The sequence below is a fragment of the Impatiens glandulifera genome, unplaced genomic scaffold (assembly GCF_907164915.1).
Source record: "Impatiens glandulifera unplaced genomic scaffold, dImpGla2.1, whole genome shotgun sequence".
Lineage (NCBI taxonomy): Eukaryota > Viridiplantae > Streptophyta > Magnoliopsida > Ericales > Balsaminaceae > Impatiens > Impatiens glandulifera.
This window is the reverse complement of record NW_025919048.1, coordinates 1-22,008: the sequence shown is the minus strand read 5'-3', so window position 1 is coordinate 22,008 and position 22,008 is coordinate 1. Positions and strand designations below refer to the sequence as shown.

The 22,008-nt window shown below is 32.8% G+C and overlaps 1 protein-coding gene across 1 annotated transcript; it reads left to right on the top strand.

Annotated features, from left to right (window-relative positions):
• The first annotated feature begins 14,835 nt into the window (after positions 1-14,835).
• On the top strand, positions 14,836-16,964 carry LOC124917369. The gene is made up of 4 exons (XM_047457823.1): positions 14,836-14,985; positions 15,515-15,730; positions 15,902-16,264; positions 16,335-16,964. The coding sequence occupies exons 1-4, from the start codon at positions 14,836-14,838 to the stop codon at positions 16,962-16,964; spliced, it is 1,359 nt and encodes a 452-aa protein (XP_047313779.1).
• Positions 16,965-22,008: the final 5,044 nt, after the last annotated feature.

Here is a 22,008-nt window from a genome sequence, read left to right as displayed (position 1 = left end):
TATATATATATATATATATATATATATATATATATATATATATATATATATATATATATTAAAATATAAATAATCAAATTTATAAAAAAATATTAATTTAAAATGTATATCACAATATAAATAATCTAATTTATAAAAATAATAATTTAAATATATATATTAAATTTATAAAAATAATAATTTAAATATATATATATAATAATGAGTAAATGTAAATATATTAATTATTTAATCAATAAAATTAAGTTTGAATAATAAAGTAGATTAGTTTGAGAATGTGATTCGTTTAGTTGTGAAAAGGCAATACAATACAAAAAAAATTAACTATAATACTCATAATAAATTTATTAAAAATAGACAACACAATAAAAAAAAAGTTAGACTAGATTATTCATAATAAAAATTGTATTTAGTAATATTTATGAAAAAATATAATTTAAATATATTGTTATGGCAACAAAGAATGTCTTTTCTGAAAAATTGGAGGAATTGGTCGGTGAACTTATTAATTTTCTTGAGCATATCTAAAATTGTTAATGCTAGATTTTATGTTAGATTTGTTCGTTGATAAATACTTTTAACTTATATTTTTAATATTTTTTTTCAAATGGTTACTCTCGTTATGTTTTGACTTTGTTTGATGACACTTAAAAGATTATATTTATGTAATGTTTGTTATCATTATGTTTAAACGATTTTTATTTATATCATATTGGATGAAATTTTTAAAAAATGTTATATATATTAATAATTGAAATGTAAATATATAAATATATATATATATTAAAATATAAATAATTAAATTTATAAAAATATTAATTTAAAATATATATCACAATATAAATAATCTAATTTATAAAAATAATAATTTAAATATATATATAATTTATAAAAAAATAATAATTTAAATATATATACAATAATGAGTTTAAATTTAAATATATTAATTAATTAATTTTAAAAAAAACTTAGTTTAAATAATAAAGTAAATTAGTTTAATAATTTGATTCGTTTAATTGTAAAGAGGCCATACAAATGAAAAAAAAAATTAACTAGAATACTCATAATAAAATAAAATAAAGTTAGACTATTCATAATAAAAAAAAAATTGTATTTAATAAATATTTTTGTAAAATTATAATTTAAATATATTGTTATAACAACAGAGAATGTTTTTTCTGAAAAATCAGAAAGGAGGAAGTAATCGTGAACTTATTAATTTTTTTTAACATATCTCAAATTGTTAATGCCAGATTTTATATTAGACTTGTTTGTTGATGAACACTTTTGAATTATAATTTTATTATTGTTTTTCAAATGGTTAATCAAATTATGTTTTGATTTGTTGGATGACAATTTGAACGATTATATTTTTAGAATGTTTGTTATTATTATGTTTAAACGATTTTTATTTATATAATATTGGAGGAAACTTAAGAAAAAGTTATATAAATTAATAATTGAAATATAAAAATATATATATATATATATTAAAATATAAATAATTAAATTTATGAAAATATTAATTAAATTTAAAATATAATATAAATAATCTAATTTATAAGATAATAATTTAAATATATATATATATAAATATATATATATCAAATTTATAAAAAAAAAAAATAATTTAAATATATATATATCAAATTTATAAAAAATTATTATATAATAAAGAATTTAAATGTAAATATATTAATTAATTAATTAATTATAAAAACTGAATTTGTATAATAAAATAGGTTAGTTAGTTTAAGAATGAATGAAAAAAGTAAGTATATTAAGAAATTTTACGAGAGAAATTATGTCATTTTAAAAATTAGTTCTCTATCCAAAGTGTTTAGAGTGAGAATTAAACTGTCACTCTTTCTATCTGGTTACCCTAATAAATTATTTCAATATATATATATATACACGATATAACACTTGAAATATAACTTCTCAATAATCATCCACTTATCCACTTCATCAGGTAATTTCTCTTTTCTAATCTATCTTAATTATTTTCTCATTTACTTTCTCTTTTATAAATAATAATAATAATTCTCAAATTCTCTCTTTATAATAACTATTAATTTATATATCCTTTTAATATATATTATTTTTTCTTCTTAATTAATATTTTATTTTATTTTTTCTTCTTAATTAATATTTTATTTTATTTTTTCTCATCTTATTTATATATATATATATATATATATATATATATATATATATATATATATATATATATATATATATATATAAATATATATTTTTATCCCTTACCAGAATTCTTGAACTTTATTTAGGATTTTTTTTTTTTATATTGTTGCATTATTATATATATATATATATATATATATATATATATATATATATATATATATATATATATTATATTAACTCCTATATTTTTATTTTTATTAATATATATTTTTTAAATTCTTTTCATATTTATTAAATTATTTATTATTATTAATATTATTTAATTTTATATTTTTATTAATTATTTAATAATCTATATAATTATATATTAATAAATAATTAAATATATACATATTGATTATATTTATATTAATTATTTTAAAATTTATATAATAATATATTAATAAATAATTATATATATACAATAAATAATAATAATTATATTTATACTTATATTAATTATTCTATAATTTATATATATAACCACTTATTTAAAATAAATGGTCAAAAAACTTACTTATGCAAAATTTTAAGTTGAGATCAACCATCATAAGGATTATAGTAAACTATGAGTTTGAATCTCTATTATATAAATTCTAATATATGGGAGGAAGAAATTGAAGGAGAGTATATGGTAATATAAGACTAAAATGAGTATGATAATGGTGATGATATGTATGAAATTAAAGACATGTTGGTATAAAACTAAAATGATAATGGTCATTGGTGGTGATACGAAGAAATTGAATGAGATATGGTGATTTGTACGTGGTGTGGGAAGTAATCATTATTCACTACTAGGAAATATATCATATTCAAAAGAGATTAAGTTAAGTTGTTAACAACTCATTTAATAAATGTTACTATTAGTTACATGTCAATAATAATATCAAGTTAAATTCTCTCTTACACGCAACCCCTATTTGTATAAGGAGAGATAACAAACATGATAGCAAAATAAAAAAGTATCATTTTTTATTTTATCTTCTAACTTAAACTAAAATGATAATAGTGGTTGTATATGAGAATTTGATCAAATGTTTTGTTGTTTAGAAAAATTATTAAACAAAAAAGAATTTTGATCAAATTATCTTTATTTGGTCTTCCTCTTCAGTTTGTTTATAAAGTAGTTTTGTTTAATTTGTTGTTGAATTCTAATTATTTTCGGTTCACTTAAATAAAATCTAATTATTTGGAGGTGGCCATCACGACATTCACGCGTTGTCCATAGTGATCCGGGTAGGATAGATCTACGTAGTCCATTTACATTTCACTATAAAATTAAAACTTTGATTAGTTTTTCTTAAATACAAATAGTGTCTTAGATCCAAATAGTGTATTAGTGGTTTCATGAGAAACAACCATGAAAGTTAACAGTACCAGAACATTGACAATCAAACAAGCCAACATGTAGGTGATGTTGGCAGTTGAAGTCCATATCGAAACAAAAAAGTGTGATTTGATCTGGATGGAGTTGTACATGTTCAAGTGATTAGTTTCTTTTTAGATGAAGATTATGATTTGATTAGGTGTTCACTACTATCCGAGCTGAGAGAGAAGTGTTAGGATTTGTATCTCCCAAATCCTACCAGCTTGAAAACAATCTGTAAAAACACAAGAAAGAAGAACACAATAACACACAGATTTATAGTGGTTCACTCAAATTGAGCTACATCCACTTCAGCCACCACCAGATTTACTATGAAGAAGAAGAAGGAATACAGAGTTTTTGCCTCACACTTTATTTCTCTAGAATTCTGTCTACACAATGTAAACCCTTAATAATTACATATTTATAGGGTAAACATTCAGGTAATAAACCTAAATAACTTTGGTCAGGCCCAAGCCCAAAACCAAAAACGATAAACCCAATAAACTCTAATTAATAATGTAGAGTTTATTATAAGTGTAGGCTCCATAACTCAACAATCTCCCACTTTGAGACTAACTTCATCATCTCTCGATCGGTAGTGGCTTTCCATTCAGTTTCTTAACGAAGAAGACCAACTGAAGTTGCACACAACTTCAGTTTCTCATTTGTCACAGTTTTCGTCAACATATCAGCTGGATTCTCACTCCCGGGAATCTTCTCAAGAGCTAATACTCCATATTCTAAAGCTGACCGGATGAAATGATAACGAACCTGTATATGCTTCGTCCTGCCATGATAAACAGGATTCTTTGCCAAATGAATGGCACTCTGACTGTCGCATCGCAACACACTTCCCTCGTAGTCTTGACCCAATTCTCGCAAAAAAGGTTGTAACCACATCATCTCCTTAGCAGCTTCTGTCACAGCAACATACTCTGCCTCACAACTAGAAAGAGCAACAATCTTCTGCAATTTTGAAACCCAACTGATTGCAGTACCTCCCAAAGTATAAATGTACCCTGTTGTGCTCTTCCTACTATCAACATCACCATCATTGTCAGCATCAACATATCCTTCCAAATCCATATTAGACTTCCGAAAACACAAAGAAAGACCCGTACTTCCTCTTAAGTATCGTAGTATCCACTTTACTGCTTCCCAATGTTGTCTACCCGGATTGCTCATGAATCTGCTAACAACTCCCACTGCATGTGCTATGTCTGGTCTTGTGCAAACCATCGCATACATAATACAACCAATGGCAGAGGCATACGGAACAGTTGCCATGTAATTTTTCTCCTCCTCTGTTGAAGGCGACTGATCTTTAGATAGTCTGAAGTGACTAGCTAAGGGGGTAGTAACTGGTTTTGCATCATACAAGTTGAACCTGCTAAGAACTTTCTTCACATATTCTTCTTGTGAAAGCTTGAGAACTTCTTCATCCCTGAAAATTCTCAACCCAAGGATTTGTTATGCAGCACCCAAATCTTTCATTGCAAACTTTTCAGACAACTCATTCTTAAGCTTGTTAATTTCATACAAGCTTGCTCCAGCAATCAACATGTCATCAACGTAGAGAAGAAGAATAATGTACGATTTATCAAACCTCTTGATATAGCAGCAATGATCAGCTTCACACCTCAAAAAATTGTTACTTTTCATGAAGCTATCAAACTTCTTGTACCATTGCCTTGGAGCCTGTTTCAAACCATACAGACTCTTCTGAAGCTTACACACAAGCTCATCTTTTCCTTTGATTTCAAATCCTTCTGGTTGTCGCATATAAATTTCTTCATCTAGATCACCATGAAGAAAAACAGTTTTGACATCCATTTGTTGAAGATGAAGGTCTTCTTTCACAACCATACTCAAAATAGTTCTAATTGTCATCAATTTAACTACTGGAGAGAAGATTTCATTGTAGTCAATACCTTCTTTCTGTTGAAATCCTTTCACAACCAACCTTGCCTTGTACCTCATGGTTTTATCATGTTCTTCTTTAATCCTGAAGATCCATTTGTTGTGAAGTGCTTTCTTTCCCTTTGGTAGCTCAGTGAGCTCCCAAGTCTGATTCAACATCAAAGAGTCCATCTCATCTTTCATCGCAGACTCCCACTTAACCGATTCATCAGATTGTATTGCTTCCTCATAGCATTCAGGTTCACCTCTATCTGTCAACAAGACATAGTTTAGAGATGGAGACCACCTCTCAATTGGTTTTCGATTCCTTGATGATCTTCTCAACTGTATAACCGGTGTTTGCTGATTTACCTCTGGGGCCACGTTCTCAACGATTTCATCTTCAACAATACATTGTTCTTCTTCGACAACCGGTATATATTCAGCTGAAAATTCTCTCAAATCGATTGTACCAATCTCTTCCAACTTGGAATCACCACCTGATGTCTTCCCAACACAATCTTTGTAGAGAACCTGTTCATTGAAGATAACATTTCTGCTACGAATGATCTTCCGATTTTGATTATCCCAGAAACGATAACCAAACTCGATATCACCATAACCAATGAAAAAACATTTATTAGACTTTGGATCAAGCTTGCTCCTATCACATTCATTAATATGAACATATGATAAACATCCAAACACTTTCAAATAAGAAAGGTTTACCTTTTTATTGCTCCAAGCTTCTTCAGGAATTCTGAATTCAAGAGGAACAGAGGGTCCCCTGTTTATCAAATAGGCAACAGTATTAATAGCTTCTGCCCAGAAGGTTTTAGGCAGCCCTGCATGCAATCTCATGCTTCTAGCACGCTCGTTCAATGTTCGATTCATTCTTTCAGCTACTCCATTCTCTTGAGGCGTTCGGGGAATAGTCTTCACCATACTGATCCCATTCTCAGCACAATACTCTTTGAAATCTGAATTGATATATTCACCTCCGTTGTCGGATCTTAAGCACTTAATTTTCTGATTTGTTTCATTTTCAACCAAAGCCTTCCACTTCTTTAAAATAGCAAATACTTCAGACTTGTGCTTCATAAAGTAAACTCATACTTTTCTTGTTGAATCATCTATAAAAGTCACATAGTAGTATGATCCGCCAATAGAAGAAACAGGTGCAGGTCCCCACACATCAGTGTGTACCAACTCTAGTCTTTCTTTCTTGAGCTCCTTCCCAGTTTTTAAGAAACTCACCCTTTTTATTTTCCAAGAATGCAGTTTTCACATAACTGATGTTCAACAGACTTCAGTTCTGGAATCTGTCCATTCTTCAAAAGAATTTTCATCCCTTTTTCGCTCATATGGCCCAACCTGCAATGCCATATCTCACTGTTCTTCGAGTCATCAATTACAGCAGCAACTGTTTCTCTGCAAGTTGAAGTCGTGTATAACGTTCCAGTTTTGTGACCTCGAGCAACAACAATTGCTCCTTTAGTCACCTTCCATGCACCATTTCCACAACTGAAATTGTGACCTTCTTCATCAAGTTGTGTAACAGAGATCAAATTGCGCATTAAACCTGGAATGTGTCTCACCTTATTAATCTTCCAAACATAACCATTTGTCATCTTCAATTTGATGTCACCAATGCCAACAATATCCAGTGGCTCACCATCTGTGAGATAAACTTTCCCATAGTTTCCAGCCACATAATTCTCCATTAATTCTTTGTGAGCAGTGGTGTGGAAAGACGCTCCTGAGTCCAAAACCCATGAATCTATCGGGCTATCAACAGACAAAAGTAACGCATCAGTGACAGATTCTGTAACAACGTTGGCCGCATCATTTTTATCATCACCGTTTTTCTTCGGTGCTTTGCAGTTCCTCTTCAGATGACCCTGTTTACCACAATTCCAGCACTCAAATGTCCTCCCAGACTTGGACTGACTCCTCCTGCTCCTTGACATAGATCTGCTCTTACTTCGGTTGAAATTTCTATCATTACCTCTGCCCCTGTTTTCCACATTCAGAGCAGAACCTTTGAACGTTTTACCAGAATCAATTTTACGAACCTCTTCAGCAAAAATACGATCTCTAACTTCAACAAATTTCAGTTTAGCATTTCCAACTGAATTATTAATTGCTGCCCTCATAGGTTCCCAGCTATTTGGTAGAGATGTTAACAAAATCAGGGCACTAACTTCATCCCCAAAATCAATCTCAACAGATAGCAATTGATTCACAATTGTATTGAATTCATTCAAATGAGTAGTGACAGAAGTACCATCAACCATTCTTAAGTAAAAGAGTCTTTTCATTAAGTGTACCTTATTGTTAGCAGATGGTTTCTCATACATATCAGAAAGAGCTTTCATCAGACCCATGGTGGTCTTCTCCTTTGCTACATTGTGAGCAACTGTCTTGGCTAGCGTCAATCGGACAACTCCCAAAACCTGTCTATCAAGGAGTTTCCATTCAGCTTCATCCATCTGGTTTCTCACTCAAAGGAACATGAAACTTCTTTCCATAGAGATAATCTTCAATCTGCATTCTCCAGAAGGCATAATCTGTCCCATCAAATCTTCCAATCCCATGTCCTATACTATTCTCACTTGCCATTGTTTCCAATGCTCAGATCTAGCCTAGTTGCTCTGATACCAGTTGTTAGGATTTGTATCTCCCAAATCCTACCAGCTTGAAAACAATCTGTAAAAACACAAGAAAGAAGAACACAATAACACACAGATTTATAGTGGTTCACTCAAATTGAGCTACATCCACTTCAGCCACCACCAGATTTACTATGAATAAGAAGAATGAATACATAGTTTTTGCCTCACACTTTATCTCTCTAGAATTCTGTCTACACAATGTAAACCCTTAATAATTACATATTTATAGGGTAAACATTCAGGTAATAAACCTAAATAACTTTGGTCAGGCCCAAGCCCAAAACCAAAAAAGATAAACCCAATAAACTCTAATTAACAATGTAGAGTTTATTATAAGTGTAGGCTCCATAACTCAACAAGAAGCAACCATGCTGTCAAATAAGCCGACATCCACTTGAAGTTCATTTTAGAACGAAAAACTACGATTTACAGATGGAGCGATACGTTCCAACGCCGCAACGACGGTAACTATCTTGAATACTTTTTTACATTATAGATTAGATCATTCTTTGTTGTTGTTGATGTAGATTCATTTATGTTTACAAGTCTAGATAATTATGTTATTAATCTCTAACTTTATTGTTTATATCAAGAAAGAGTATAATTAACTTGATATTGTTTGGTTTATGGTTGGATTTCTTTTTCATGTAAGCATTTCTTTTTTAGACCAAAATGAGATTCAAGTCATTTTGACCATTTCTTTATTCAGTTTTATAAAATTTAGATTGAATTTTATACACTAAGGTCTTCTAATTGTTTCACTCTCTAATACTGATTGCATCTCTTTGTAATTTTTTGGATTTGTAGTAATATCATTATGATATACTAACTGAAACTTTTCATTTTGAAATTTAAAAAAAAAAATGTTTGTAAATCGTGTGTTATGTTAAGAATAAGAATTACTTTTATATTTAAAAATGTGTTATTTTATTTTTACCAAAAAAATATTTAACTAAACTAATTATGATAGCTCAAATGTTAAGAGTGAGTTAAAACATCAATTATTGATTTTCATTAAAAAAAAATTCTAAATTGAAGTATATTATAATTATGAAAATTGTGTTAATATTTTAAATTTAAAAAAAAATAAAAGATAAATTTTAAGGGATGTGGAATGTTTTTTAATTGTTTCATTTTTTTTATAACTATTTATGACTAAATAATTTTATAAAATTTATTTTTATTTATGATCTTCTTATCTTTATTTTATAATTATAACCGTACAATATGTTAGTTAGTTTATGATAAAGATATTATATTGAATAAGATAAATTAATATTTTAAAAATAAAATAATATTTTTCTTTCTCTCTTTATTTATTTATTTATTTTTTTTTTACATTTTTTTTTAATTTTTTAACTAAACACATTCTCTCTATTCTTCCGTCTAAATTCTCCCACATATCACCCCTTTTTACATATTTTTGTGATATTGTCTATTTTTAATTTACTGAATGAAAATATTAGGAATTTTCTTATCTAATCAAATCCCATCTAAATTTAACTTTTTTTTGTTTTTTTAATAGAACTAGGAAAATTGCGTGCATCGATATGGATAAAAATAAAATTAATTAAAAAAATTATAATAATATTTACTCAATGTATAAAATTATTAAAATAAAAATATAACGCTCTCATTTAACATTTTATTCACTTCGATAAAACAACTTATTTTCTCACATGTTTCATCACATATTTTTTCGAATGAATCTCTCATTTCGTGACTTTACACTTTCACTTTGTCAATCAAATATTTGATTCATATTTTTTAATAATTAGCATCGTGACCACAAGTATTTTTTAATAATTAGCATCGTGACCTCACACTTTGGTCAATTAAATATTTGATTCATATTTCTTTAACCACTTTCAAATGATACCGGTCTATTATCCCTCGACAAACTACATCTCAATCACATTTGGTTAAAGCTTGTACTTATTTTGTTAGGTTGCAAGTTCGAAACCTACAAATAATATTTTTAAATTTATTTTTAACCGTTTTAAGTTTATGGGCGGGTCAACCCACAATCCGACCCAAGTATCCATTTACTCTCACATAAATATCCAAATTAACCACAACTCTCGACCCGACAATCCGGACATTTTAAAAATTAAGCATCATTATATATATAGATTAGTTAGTTCAAAATTTGAACTTTTATTGTTAAAATGTCTCGCGTTCATCAAATTTGGTATTAAAGTGTTGTTAGCCTAGTTGGTTAAAGGGTTGTACTTGTTTTTGTTAGGTTACAAATTCGAAACCTACAAATAATAATTTTAAATTTATTTTTAACCGTTTTAAGTTTAGGGCGGGTCAACCCACAATCCGACCCAAATATCCATTTACTCTCACATAAATAAATATCCAAATTAACCACAGCTCTGACCCGACAATCCGGACACTTTAAAAATTAAGCATTATTATATATATATATTAATTAGTTAAAAATTTGAACTTGGTTTAAGGTTTAGGGCTAACCCTGTTTAAAAGCAAAGACAACAAATATATATTAATTTTTATCTGACTATTAGAATAAAGTAATGAACCCAGGTAGTGATAGTTGTTGCAAACAAATTTACTGAAAGAAAAAATATCCACAGCTTACATCAAGAACTGGAGGCTGGCCCTTAAGCCCAACTTTAAAATGGTTCTTCTTTATCTCACACACAATAAACCTTGATTTGGTTCCCAGAGGCACTGGAATATTAATGGTTACCTCTTGCAAGCTTTGAACCCATGAATAGTTCTCCATATCGAGGCCATTTCCCTTATTGGTAGCTGGTATTGGAAGAAAACAAAATTAATAAAAAAAATCCAGTCTTTTCAATGCAAAACAGTTATAATCTAAATACACTTGAATCCACGCATTTGACAGCTTGAGGATTAAAACAATACCTCGGAGACCCTTTTTGTCTTACTTGGTATCAGATATATTTTCAACCTCAGCAGTTGATTTGGTTCCAACGACGCTCGCAGCCACCGCATTCGACTTGGTGCATTTCTCAGCCCTTATATTTTCCTAAGCCTTCGCCTTTTCTTTCTCTCTCCTCTTCCTTCCATCGAAATCTGCCTTCCCCTTCACTATCCTAGACCCGGCAATTCGGACACTTTAAAAATTAAGCATCATTAGTTAGTTCAAAATTTGAACTTTTATTGTTAAAATGTCTCGCGTTAATCAAATTTGGTGTTGAATCTTAAATATAAAGTGTTGTTAGCCTAGTTGGTTAAAGAGTTGTACTTGTTTTTGTTAGGTTGCAATTTCGAAACCTACAAATAATATTTTTAAAAAAAAAATTAACCGTTTTAAGTTTATGTGCGGGTCAACCCACAATCCGACCCAAGTATTCATTTACTCTCACATAAATATTCAAATTAACCACAGCTTTCGACCCGGCAATCCGGACACTTTAAAAATTAAGCATTATATATATATATATATATATATATATATATTAGTTAGTTAAAAATTTGAACTTTTATTGTTAAAATGTCTCGCGTTCATCAAATTTGGTGTTGAATCTTAAATATAAAGTGTTGTTAGCCTAGTTGGTTAAAGGGTTTGTGCTTGTTTTGTTAGGTTGCAAGTTCGAAACCTACAAATAGCATTTTTAAAAAAAAAATTAACCGTTTTAAGTTTATGTGCGGGTCAACCCACAATCCGACCAAGTATCCATTTACTCTCACATAAATATCCAAATTAACCACAGCTCTCGACCCGGCAATCCGGACACTTTAAAAATTAAGAATTATATATATTGATTAGCAAAATATATATACTTATATAAAATAAAATATTAATTAATTTACTTTCTTATCTTTTAACTAATTTAAAATAAAACAAACAAATTAATAATAATGTAAAATTATAATTCAAGGGTTACTTTAGGCTTAAATTTGAACGGGTTGATTAAATGATAATCGAATTTGAAATTGTATCGCATGAAGTTTAAATATTTTTTAGGGCGAACTTCCAGTCTTCTTAGTTTGAGTTGTTTTCTTTCCCTTTCTCTAATTAATTGATATTTAAAGCATCCAAACAACAAATTAAAATATAGAAGTCTTGAAAAAATATTTAATTAAAAATATATATACGTTCAACATATAATTGGTAAATAAAGTTATATAATTTGAAATTTATGTGAAAAATAATCTCACTTCTATTTTCCTATTTTTTCAAAATTTTCCTCGCATTACATTTTTTTAACCGCCCAAACTAGCTATTGAATCTTTTAAAATGGGTAGATGTTGAAAAACTAAACTAAAAAGTTAAAAAAAAAAAAGGAAATTTGAGGAAATGACCCTAAAGAGGGGTCAAATTATGGATGGTGCGGGGGATAATTTTTATAGCGCTGGTGACCCCCAAATTTTTTAATGACCATTATACCCCTGTGTCACGCACCCTCCAGATGCGTGACACATCCTAAACCCTATAAAGTCATAATATTTTTTTTTTATTTTCGATTCATTTTCTCTCTCATCCACCCCCTTTCTTCCCCGTCTTCTCCGCTCCGCCGTGAACCCTAATGGTGGCGGAGAAGACTTTCTCTTCTTTTTCATCGTCGAAGAACCAATCGAAGAGGCACCGTCGACCATTCCACCATATTCAATGGCCTATAGCTGCGAAGAACTTCCAACGGAGACGAGTTTGCACAGCGCGGAGGATTTTGAACAAATTGACATTTCATTCGACCATTCCACTATATTCGTTTATATTTTGTGTTTATTTCGTGATTGTTTGTTTTGATTTCCTATACAGTTCGTGTAGATTTCCTTTACAGAACGTTCCTCATTGATTCGCTGATTCGTTAATACAGGTTGTTTGTTTGGTAGGATGCGTCATGTAGGATGCGTCAACTCGGATGCGTCAACTCGGATGCGTCAAGATGGATGCGTCAACTCGGATGCGTCAAGATGGATGCGTCAACTCGGATGCGTCAACTCAGATGCGTCAACTCGGATGCGTCAACTTGGATGCGTCAAGTAGGATACGATGCGTCACATTTATTTTTATTTTATATAAAAACCCAAATAAGCCTCGACCACTATTCATGCTCTCTCTCTCTCTCGCACCCGACGACGCACCTGCCTCGACGTCTCTTCCTGCTCGTCTTCGTCTTCGTCTTCTCGTTCATTCATTGACTTCATCAGGTTAGTTTTAGTTATGTTGGTTTATGTTATGGTTCGTTCATTCATTGATTTGTGTTCATGTTAGGTTTTAGGGTTGGTTGCTTTTTGTTTGCAAATGGTTCATTCATGGTTTATGTTAGGGTTTAGGGTTGCTTCATGCTTGCAAATGGTTCATGCATGTTTTATGTTAGGGTTTTAGGATTGCTTCTTGCTTTCAAATGGTTCATGCATGTTTTATGTTAGGGTTTTAGGGTAGGTTGCTTCTTGCTTTCAAATGGTTCATGCATGTTTTATGTTAGGGTTTAAGGTAGGATGCTTCTTGCTTTCAAATGGTTCATGCATGGTTTATGGGTTGGGCTGCGTCACTCAGTTTCGTCACTCAGTTTCATCACGCAGTTGCGTCACGCAGGCTACGTAACGCAGTTGACAGTTATTTCTAGCTATTTTGACGGTTGCTTTTCTTCTCGTTTGTTTATATTTGTTGTGAAAGGTTTTCACAAACATTGTTGTTTTTGTTTTCCCTTTTGTAGATGGCAGACTTCACGGTTTATGATTTTCCTGGTAGGATTTCATTGAAATCTGTCCTAGCCCTGAAAAAAGTATCTTATAGGTTTGAAGCGCTGGGTCTTATGAAGAGGGCTCTAAATTCTCAATTTCAGTATTTATTGAAAGGAGTCTCAGACTTGTTGTTCTCAGGGACAATTTTACATCAGTTGCTGCTTCTGAAGGTTAAGGCCAATTTGAATAAGATGATTTTCAACTTGAATGGGGAGGAATATACTTTTGGTCTGAAAGAGTACGCATTGATTACAGGCCTCAACTTCGATAGATTGCCTATATACAAAGATGAATGCCGAGGTTGTCCACCCTTGCTGATAAAATATTTCAAAAGGAATACGACAGTTCGAATGCTGGAGTTGGAATCTATTTTTATGAAATGCACCGATAAGGAAGACGCATGGAAGATCGGGCTGATCTGCTTGATTAACCAGTACATCTTCTCATATGACCCAAAACGGATTTTAAATTTCAAAATCATCCATATGGTTGAAGATGTTGAAGATTTCCTCTGATTTCCATGGGGAAAGTTATCCTTTAGATTCACCATGAGGGGTCTTAACTAGGACATGAAACACCACAGGTCCGTATATATGTCCAGGAAAGGGAGTGGAGTTACTAATTCTTTTTCTTATAACGTTTATGGGTTTGTACTAGCACTACAAGTGTGGAGCTATGAGATTATTCAAAACTTTGTCCCTAAATTCGCCACAAGGAAAGATGTTGATGGCCCTTTTCGCCCAAGGATACTGTTGTATCAATCCAAAAGGAAGAACACAGTTTAGGAGGTACAATCTGCCTTTAATAGCGCTGTGTTTTCTAAGATGGAAGAGTCCTCCACAGAGACGAGTTTGTACAGTGGGGAGGATTTTGAACAAATTGACAATTCATTCGATGATTTGTTTGAGGGAGTTAATGATGAGGAAAAAAAGAGAAAGACTGATGAAGATGAAGATCAAGATGTTGATGAAGAACCTACTACTGTCCAACCTTCCAAGAGGAAGAGGAAGATTGAATATGATGATATATCCCCCCAGCAAAGCAGCCACCAAGCGTCGTAGCCTGCGTCACATGAGTCCCCCATCCGCAACTTCAACACCTCCATCATCACCGGCATCTGCACGTGAACCGGCACCGGCATCTCCTGTTCAGATAAAGGATGCCGAAGTGATAAAGAAGGATGTCGAAGAGATAAAGAAAGATGTCGAAGAGATGAAGAGAGACATAAGAGACATCAAATTGAATCAACAAAACTACTTTATTCGGTTTGAAAAGATGATTATCAGTCTAAGCAACCAATTCGCCAACCATGTCACCAACCAGGTAATTTTGTTTGAGCTTTCTGTTTTTTACTACTTTATGTCTGACGCATCTTGGTTATTGTTTGGTTCTGTTTGGTTGTTGCTTGACGCATCTTGTGTGACGCAGCTGCTTGACGCATCCTGCGTGACGCAGCTGCTTGACGCATCCTGTGTAACGCAGCTGTTTGATGCATCCTGAATATAAATTCTTTTCAATTTTGTAGCAGGAGCAAAAGAAGAATGACATTCGTGACGAAGAAGAGGAAGAAAAGGAGAATGACATTCGTGACGAAGAAGAGGAAGAAAAGGAGAATGCCATTGGTCTGAATGACATTCTCGATGAAGAAGAGGAGCAAAAGGAGAATGAGAAGGTTAATAATGGAGCCATTTTGCAGGACAGTGTTGAATTGGAGCAGAAGAAGATTGAGAATGAGAATGATCCGCCGATAGAGAACATTCTTCATGAGGCAGTTGTCGAGAATGAGAAGGTTGTTGAGGATCCGCCGATAGAGAACATTCTTCTAGAGGCAGTTGTTGAGAATGAGAAGGTTGTTGAGGATCCGAATGACAACCTTGTTGAAGATTCTATTGAAGTGGAGAACAAAGAAGAAGTGGAGAACAAAGAAGAAGGGGAGAAGAAAGAAGAAGTGGAGAACAAAGAAGAAGGGGAGAAGAAAGAAGAAGTAGAGAACAACTAAGAAGGGGAGAAGAAAGAAGAAGTGGAGAACAAAGAAGAAGGGGAGAAGCTAGTGAAGAGAAAGCCTATACAAAAGACTTTTCAGAAGAAGGTGGGGAAGAAGGTGGGGAAGAAGGTGGGGAAGAAGAAAGAGGAAAATGATGAAGATGAACTGAAAATATGCAATACTCCTTCTCCTCTTCCTAAGAAAGACATATTGGTCACGAGAAGGAATAGGAGGCCGAAGAATGATCCAGATTTCACCGACCCTAATCTGAAACAGCCCAAGTTAAAAGATCCTATCACCATCAATCCACTTCTAAAATATGACGATCAACTTCTTCATCAATTGCAAACATGGCTTAAAGATCCAAAAACTGACGACACAAAAATTGAGCTCCATACTACGTTAGGTGATAAAGCATTATTTCGTCAATTGCTAAAAAGGTTCACCTGGCTGCAAGATGATGTAAGTAATATTCATGTTAGAATAATTTCACATTTGTAGATTGTATTTTAAATGTTTTTCTCTCGTGTAGGAAATCGATGCAGGCTGCTTCATTCTGAGAAGAAGATCTTGGCTATATCCAAAGACATATAAGAAGAACTTCTTTATTGGAGATTGTTGGCTCCACACCAGGTTCACTGCTGGTTACCCTGAATTTAAGAAAAGTCGTATTGAGTATGACATTGAAAACTTTTTCGAATACTTCTTGGGCAATGAAAACAACTTTATGAATAGTTGGAAAGTATGCGATCATATATATATTCCTTTGAACATCAAAGACGTCCACTGGATACTTTGTGTTGTCCGTCTACAGCAATGGCGCGTAGACGTATATGACTGCGATCCTGGATGTTATGCTAATCTTGATGAATTTGTGCTACCGATGTGCGAAATGATTCCGGTTATATTTGACAAGGCATTGTCTTTTGAAGATAAACAAAGATTTCCTCTGCTTAACCCTGATTTCGTTTTGCCATACATAAGACTTCCAGAGTCAGAAGTCCCCAAAGCAACTAAGAGTGGAGATTGTGGTGTCTTTGTACTAATGTATATTGAGTACTTGACTGCAAACCTGAATCTAGCAGAAGTGACCTCAAATGAGATGAAAGCTTGGAGAGAAAAGTGGGCAGTGAGGTTATTTCATGGACTTGTAGATCCATAGGTTATTTATGAAACTTTTGTACTGATATCAAATTTTTGTAATGTTAATCCCAAACCTTTGTAATATGGTTGATTTAATGATATCAAACGTTGTTGATGTTATATATGTTATTGTAATAGGTTGTGCACCAATTATTTTAATGCCTTAAGTACACAGTTATACAAACCATGTCTAATGTAATAGGTTATGCACTAATGTAAACCATGTTACACAATTATTTTAATGCCTTAAGTTACACAGTTTCGTCACGCAGTTGCGTCACGCAATGAAAACCTTTAGCAGTTATCTGAATGCACCCTGTCCCTATATTACATCAGCCAGCTAACACCAGAAAATGAGTCTACAAAAACACCAGAAAACAACATTCACTAAATGCAAAGACAACATTGACTGAATCCTTGATACAATACACTTTACTTGGTAATAAGTCTACAAAAAACAACATTAACACCTCAACACAAGACTTGACATGGTAATAAGTCTACAAAAACAACATTAACACCACAACACAACACTAACAAGTTCATTCTAAGCTAATGGCTCGTAAGATTGAGATGATGGCTCGTACAGTTGAGATGATGGCTCGTAGAGTTAAGATGATGAGGGCTCGTACAGTTGAGATGATGATGGCTCATTCTGCTGAGATGATGAGGGCACATGCTGCTGAGATGATGAGGGCTCATGCTGTTGAGATGATGCTCTTGCTCTTGCAGTAGACGGTGCAGGCATCACTGCTTTGCATGTTGCTCTATTGTGTCCTAGACCTGCACATGAACTGCATTGTCTCGGGACCTTACGGACCTCACATTGGGATGTCCTACGTTTAGTTTGTGGCCGACCTTTCTTAACCTTCACAGGTGGTTTTAGACATACGCGTTGTTTGATAATATCGGGAAGATCCCAATTCTCTTCATCACCAACCGGATAACATGTCTCCGCATATGCATTCAACCAAGATACAGTTGTATAATACCTATGAGAAGGAAAATAAAACGATTAAAAATAGGTTAAATAAATAGGTTCAAAACGATTAAATATCTTGAGCATAAGTCGTAAGGATCCACATTCCTATGACAGGCAGTAGCCAGTGCATGTGTACAAGGAAGACCAGAGACTTCAAATACCCTACAAGTGCAGTCCTTGTCCTTCAAATTTACTTTAAAATGTGCCTCATTATCATGCACATACAACTCAAATCGGTTAAGGGATGATACGTTATAGAATCTTGCTTTCTCAAAACCATCACATAATAACTTTTCATACGTTGGAGATAAAAATTCTTGGTGGTTGGACGCTTTTTATCTTCTATCATTAAACCACCCTTGTAATGTTGTTCTTAAAGGCTCAAGAATTGCTGAAATTGGATACTTTCTGGCTTCCCTGCACTGACTATTCAAACTCTCTGCATAATTGCTTGTGAGTTGATTGTATCGCTTACCGGGGAAATATGCTCTACTCCATCTTTGAAACCCAATTTCTTCCAAATATGCAGCAATCTTATGATCTTTAACCCCGATCTTGTAAAAAAACCGATTAAATTGGGGGATAGTGTACGCACGAGAAGCCAAATCAAACTCGACATGACAATTATCAGTTTTGAATTTGGCATTAATATTCATCTTTATGTGATATGTGCACGCACCGTGGTCTGCTTCTAGAAAAACAGCACACAAGGCATTGGCGATGCTTGGGTGTCTATCGGATACGAAGACGAGATCATCAACTAATCCAATTGCTTCTCTAAGTTTTTGCATAAAATAAGTCCACGAGTTATTATTCTCTGAATCAACAACGCCGAATGCAACAGGATATAATTGCTCATTGGTATCCAATGCAACAACCACCAATAGTTGACCTCCCACCTTGTGCTTGAGAAAACTTGCATCAACACACAATACGGGACGACAAAAGGCTTTAAAACCCCTAATTGAGAAGCCTAGAGACATGAACATATACTTGAAGTGGCCGTGCTCGTCTCTCTGAATATCTGTTATGGTACCCGGGTTATTCTTCTCCAACATGTATAGGTATGAAGGCAATTTTCCATAGGATTCCTCTACCGTTCTTCGCACCGCCGTTAAAGCCGTTTCCCTTGCCCTCCAAGCCTTATTATAAGTCAAAAACATCCCATAAGCTGACTACATGTCTTCAATTATTTTCATAGGCAAGTGGTTATGGTGATGGTCCATGTACTTACCCTTCATGCACTGCCCAATAACCCATGCCGGTGTTTACATTTTTTTCTCCGGCCTCGACAAAACTGAGCATGAGTGTTGTCGATTGAATTTCCGAATCTCAAACATCTCGAAAAACTTACCTTTCATAGCACGTAAGCTCCACTTGCATGTCTCATCCATACATTTCACATACCAAAGATGTTTTCGAGACTTTTTCACTTTGAATTCAAAATGATAAGTCATCGCATATTTATATAGCGTCAGTTGAAGTTCTTTTTTAGTATCAAATAACGTACCGACTTCCAATACGGTTTCACTAGTTAACGCCAATGCAAATGAAGGGTCTGTCGGTGATACGTCTGTCGGTGATACGTCTGTCGGTGATACGTCTGTCGGGTCTGTCGATGGTGTACCTATTGATGATCTTGCACTAGATGGTGTACCCATTGACGCTCTTGCACTAGATGGTGTACCCATTGACGCTCTTGCACTAGATGGTGTACCCATTGGTGTAGGTATTGACCGGTGCGGCGTGCGTGCAATTGCTGATGCAGGACTAATAGTAGCTTGGAAGTCATTAACCCGTTCATAATTAAAGTCAATAACCCGTTCATGATTAATCAGTTCATGATGAGCCCGTTCATCTTCTTCTCCTCCTCCTTCATTTTCACTTTCAAATAAAATCTGTTGAGAAACAACTCGAGAAACAACGTCGGGTATAGTTTTTTGAGTAATGATTGGTAGTGTACTATCTTGACTTGGGTACTTCTCTACTAATGAGACACAAAGTGGTGACGAAGATGACGAACTTCGACCCGATATCAACCGTGATAAATACATGCCCACATCTTTATCTCCCTCAATAACAACAGGGGGAAGTTTTGCAGAAGGATCATACATGACTTTAATCACTAAATCATATGCAGACTTTTGCACGTTAATCGTCTCATAGATTATATCAATTAGTTCAGCAAATGTAGTACATTGGGGTATATCCATAGTTTTGCATGATTGTGCAGAGAAAGACCTGGTACCATTGGCTGCAATTTTCCACTCTCCATTGTACACAACAAATACGTCAGCAAATACTTCAGCTGCAATTGAAAAAAATGAGACTATCAATCGAGAGACACCATAACAATGAAATGCAAGTAATAGCTATAAATGGTCTAGGGTGCGTTACGCAGATGCGTAACGCAAGTACGTTACGCAACTGGATGACGCACCCGGATTCCGCCGCAACGGTGACATTCACCTACTCAATCCTAATCACTAATCCCTAACAAACAAAGCGTGGAAAGAGAGAAATAAAGGAAGGAGGAAGAATACCAGTAGCAGCGGACATCTCCTTCGTTGGGATTCCGCCGTCTTCGTCGGGGATCGTCGTCGGTGGTTGTCCTTTTTAGAGAGAAGGAGGAGAAAGGGAAATGAAGAAAGAGAAGAAGAAAGAAAGAAATGAAAAGAAATGGAAAAACTGGAAATTTTTTTAATTATATAGTAAGGGCATTGTGGACTTTTCACAATGTCCTGTGGTGCGTCACGCAACTGGAGGGTGCGTGACGCAATAAGGGCATTTTCGGCAGAAAAAAGTTTGGGGGTCACCAGCGCTATAAAAATTATCCCCGCACCATCCATAATTTGACCCCTCTTTAGGGTCATTTCCTCAAATTTCCCAAAACAAAGTCCAACTTTTGCATAATATTATTTTTATTTACAAACATATCAAATTAATTAAAAAAAATATACATCAAAATAAGAAAGGTAAATATTTTGTCAATTTGAGATAAATTTTTAAATTACTAAAATTTTAATAATTTAAACCATATATAATAAAATTCAAACCTTATTAAATAAAAACAATCTAAATTCAAGTCTTTTCATATTAAGTCAACACAATTCTAAAAATGATAAAATTTTAAAAAATATCAATTATCCAAACTATTTCCAATTCTATTCATATCTAATTGGTGTTAATTTGAATTACGAAATGAAACAATGAATAATTTGTAAGTTAAAAGTTGGAGCTTGTTTGAAGAGGTGGTTTTTTAGGTTTTGTTTGGATTTTTTTGAAAAAAAATTCTTATTTGATAAAAAATAGAAAAAAATTGGGTTTTATTTATTTTTAATCAAATTATTCTTTATCTCTAACTTTTTATTTATATTAGAAAAACTAAAAATAATTTTAATATTTTAAAAGATAAATAGATTGATTGTTAGATTTTGAGATAAAAATGAAATTTTATCCTAATAACCCATTGATGTACAAAAGAAAATGAGATTGTAATTTAATTTGGTTTTAAATGAAAGGGAAGAAAGGGACTTTCTAATTATGTTAGAATTTTATATTTTAAAAATAAAAAATAATTATGATTAAAATTGAATGTAAGAATCAATTAATCATTTAAGAACTTATTTGAAAATGTGAAAATAAGTTAAGGGCATATGTATGTAGTTTGTGAAGAACATAATTCTTGAATAATCTAATATCCCACGACCGCAGATTCCCTACTATAAGAAAGGCCCTGACAGTCTGTCTCACCGAACTGTCTCACCTCATGGCCTTGTTTTCCTCTCTCTCCCTCTAATTCATTTCTCCTCTGAAAATCTCTCCTCTTTCTCTCTCTCTCTCTCTCTCTCTTACACACATTTCTCTGGATCAAGCTCGTTGGCCAGTGACTATGGCCGCTCTTCTTGAATCTGGTTGGAAGGTACACTTACTTCTTGGGGTTTTTGTGTTCAATTGCTTATACCCTTTTTGAGTTTTAATCTTTTTTTATCAAATCCGAGCTTGTCCTGTATCTGCATAAGCACATTTCGTTGTTGATTCATCAATGCATGTCATAGATTCCCTTGATTACCTTGTTCAT

What these genes read in the sequence shown, in the direction of transcription:
- LOC124917369 (XM_047457823.1), top strand. Translation starts at nt 14,836, where the DNA reads ATGATGATATATCCCCCCAGCAAAGCAGCCACCAAGCGTCGTAGCCTG. An exon ending in TTCAGATAAAGGATGCCGAA is followed by an intron (nt 14,986 to 15,514) that starts GTGATAAAGAAG and finishes GCCATTTTGCAG; the next exon opens with GACAGTGTTGAATTGGAGCA. An exon ending in TCACCTGGCTGCAAGATGAT is followed by an intron (nt 16,265 to 16,334) that starts GTAAGTAATATT and finishes TCTCTCGTGTAG; the next exon opens with GAAATCGATGCAGGCTGCTT.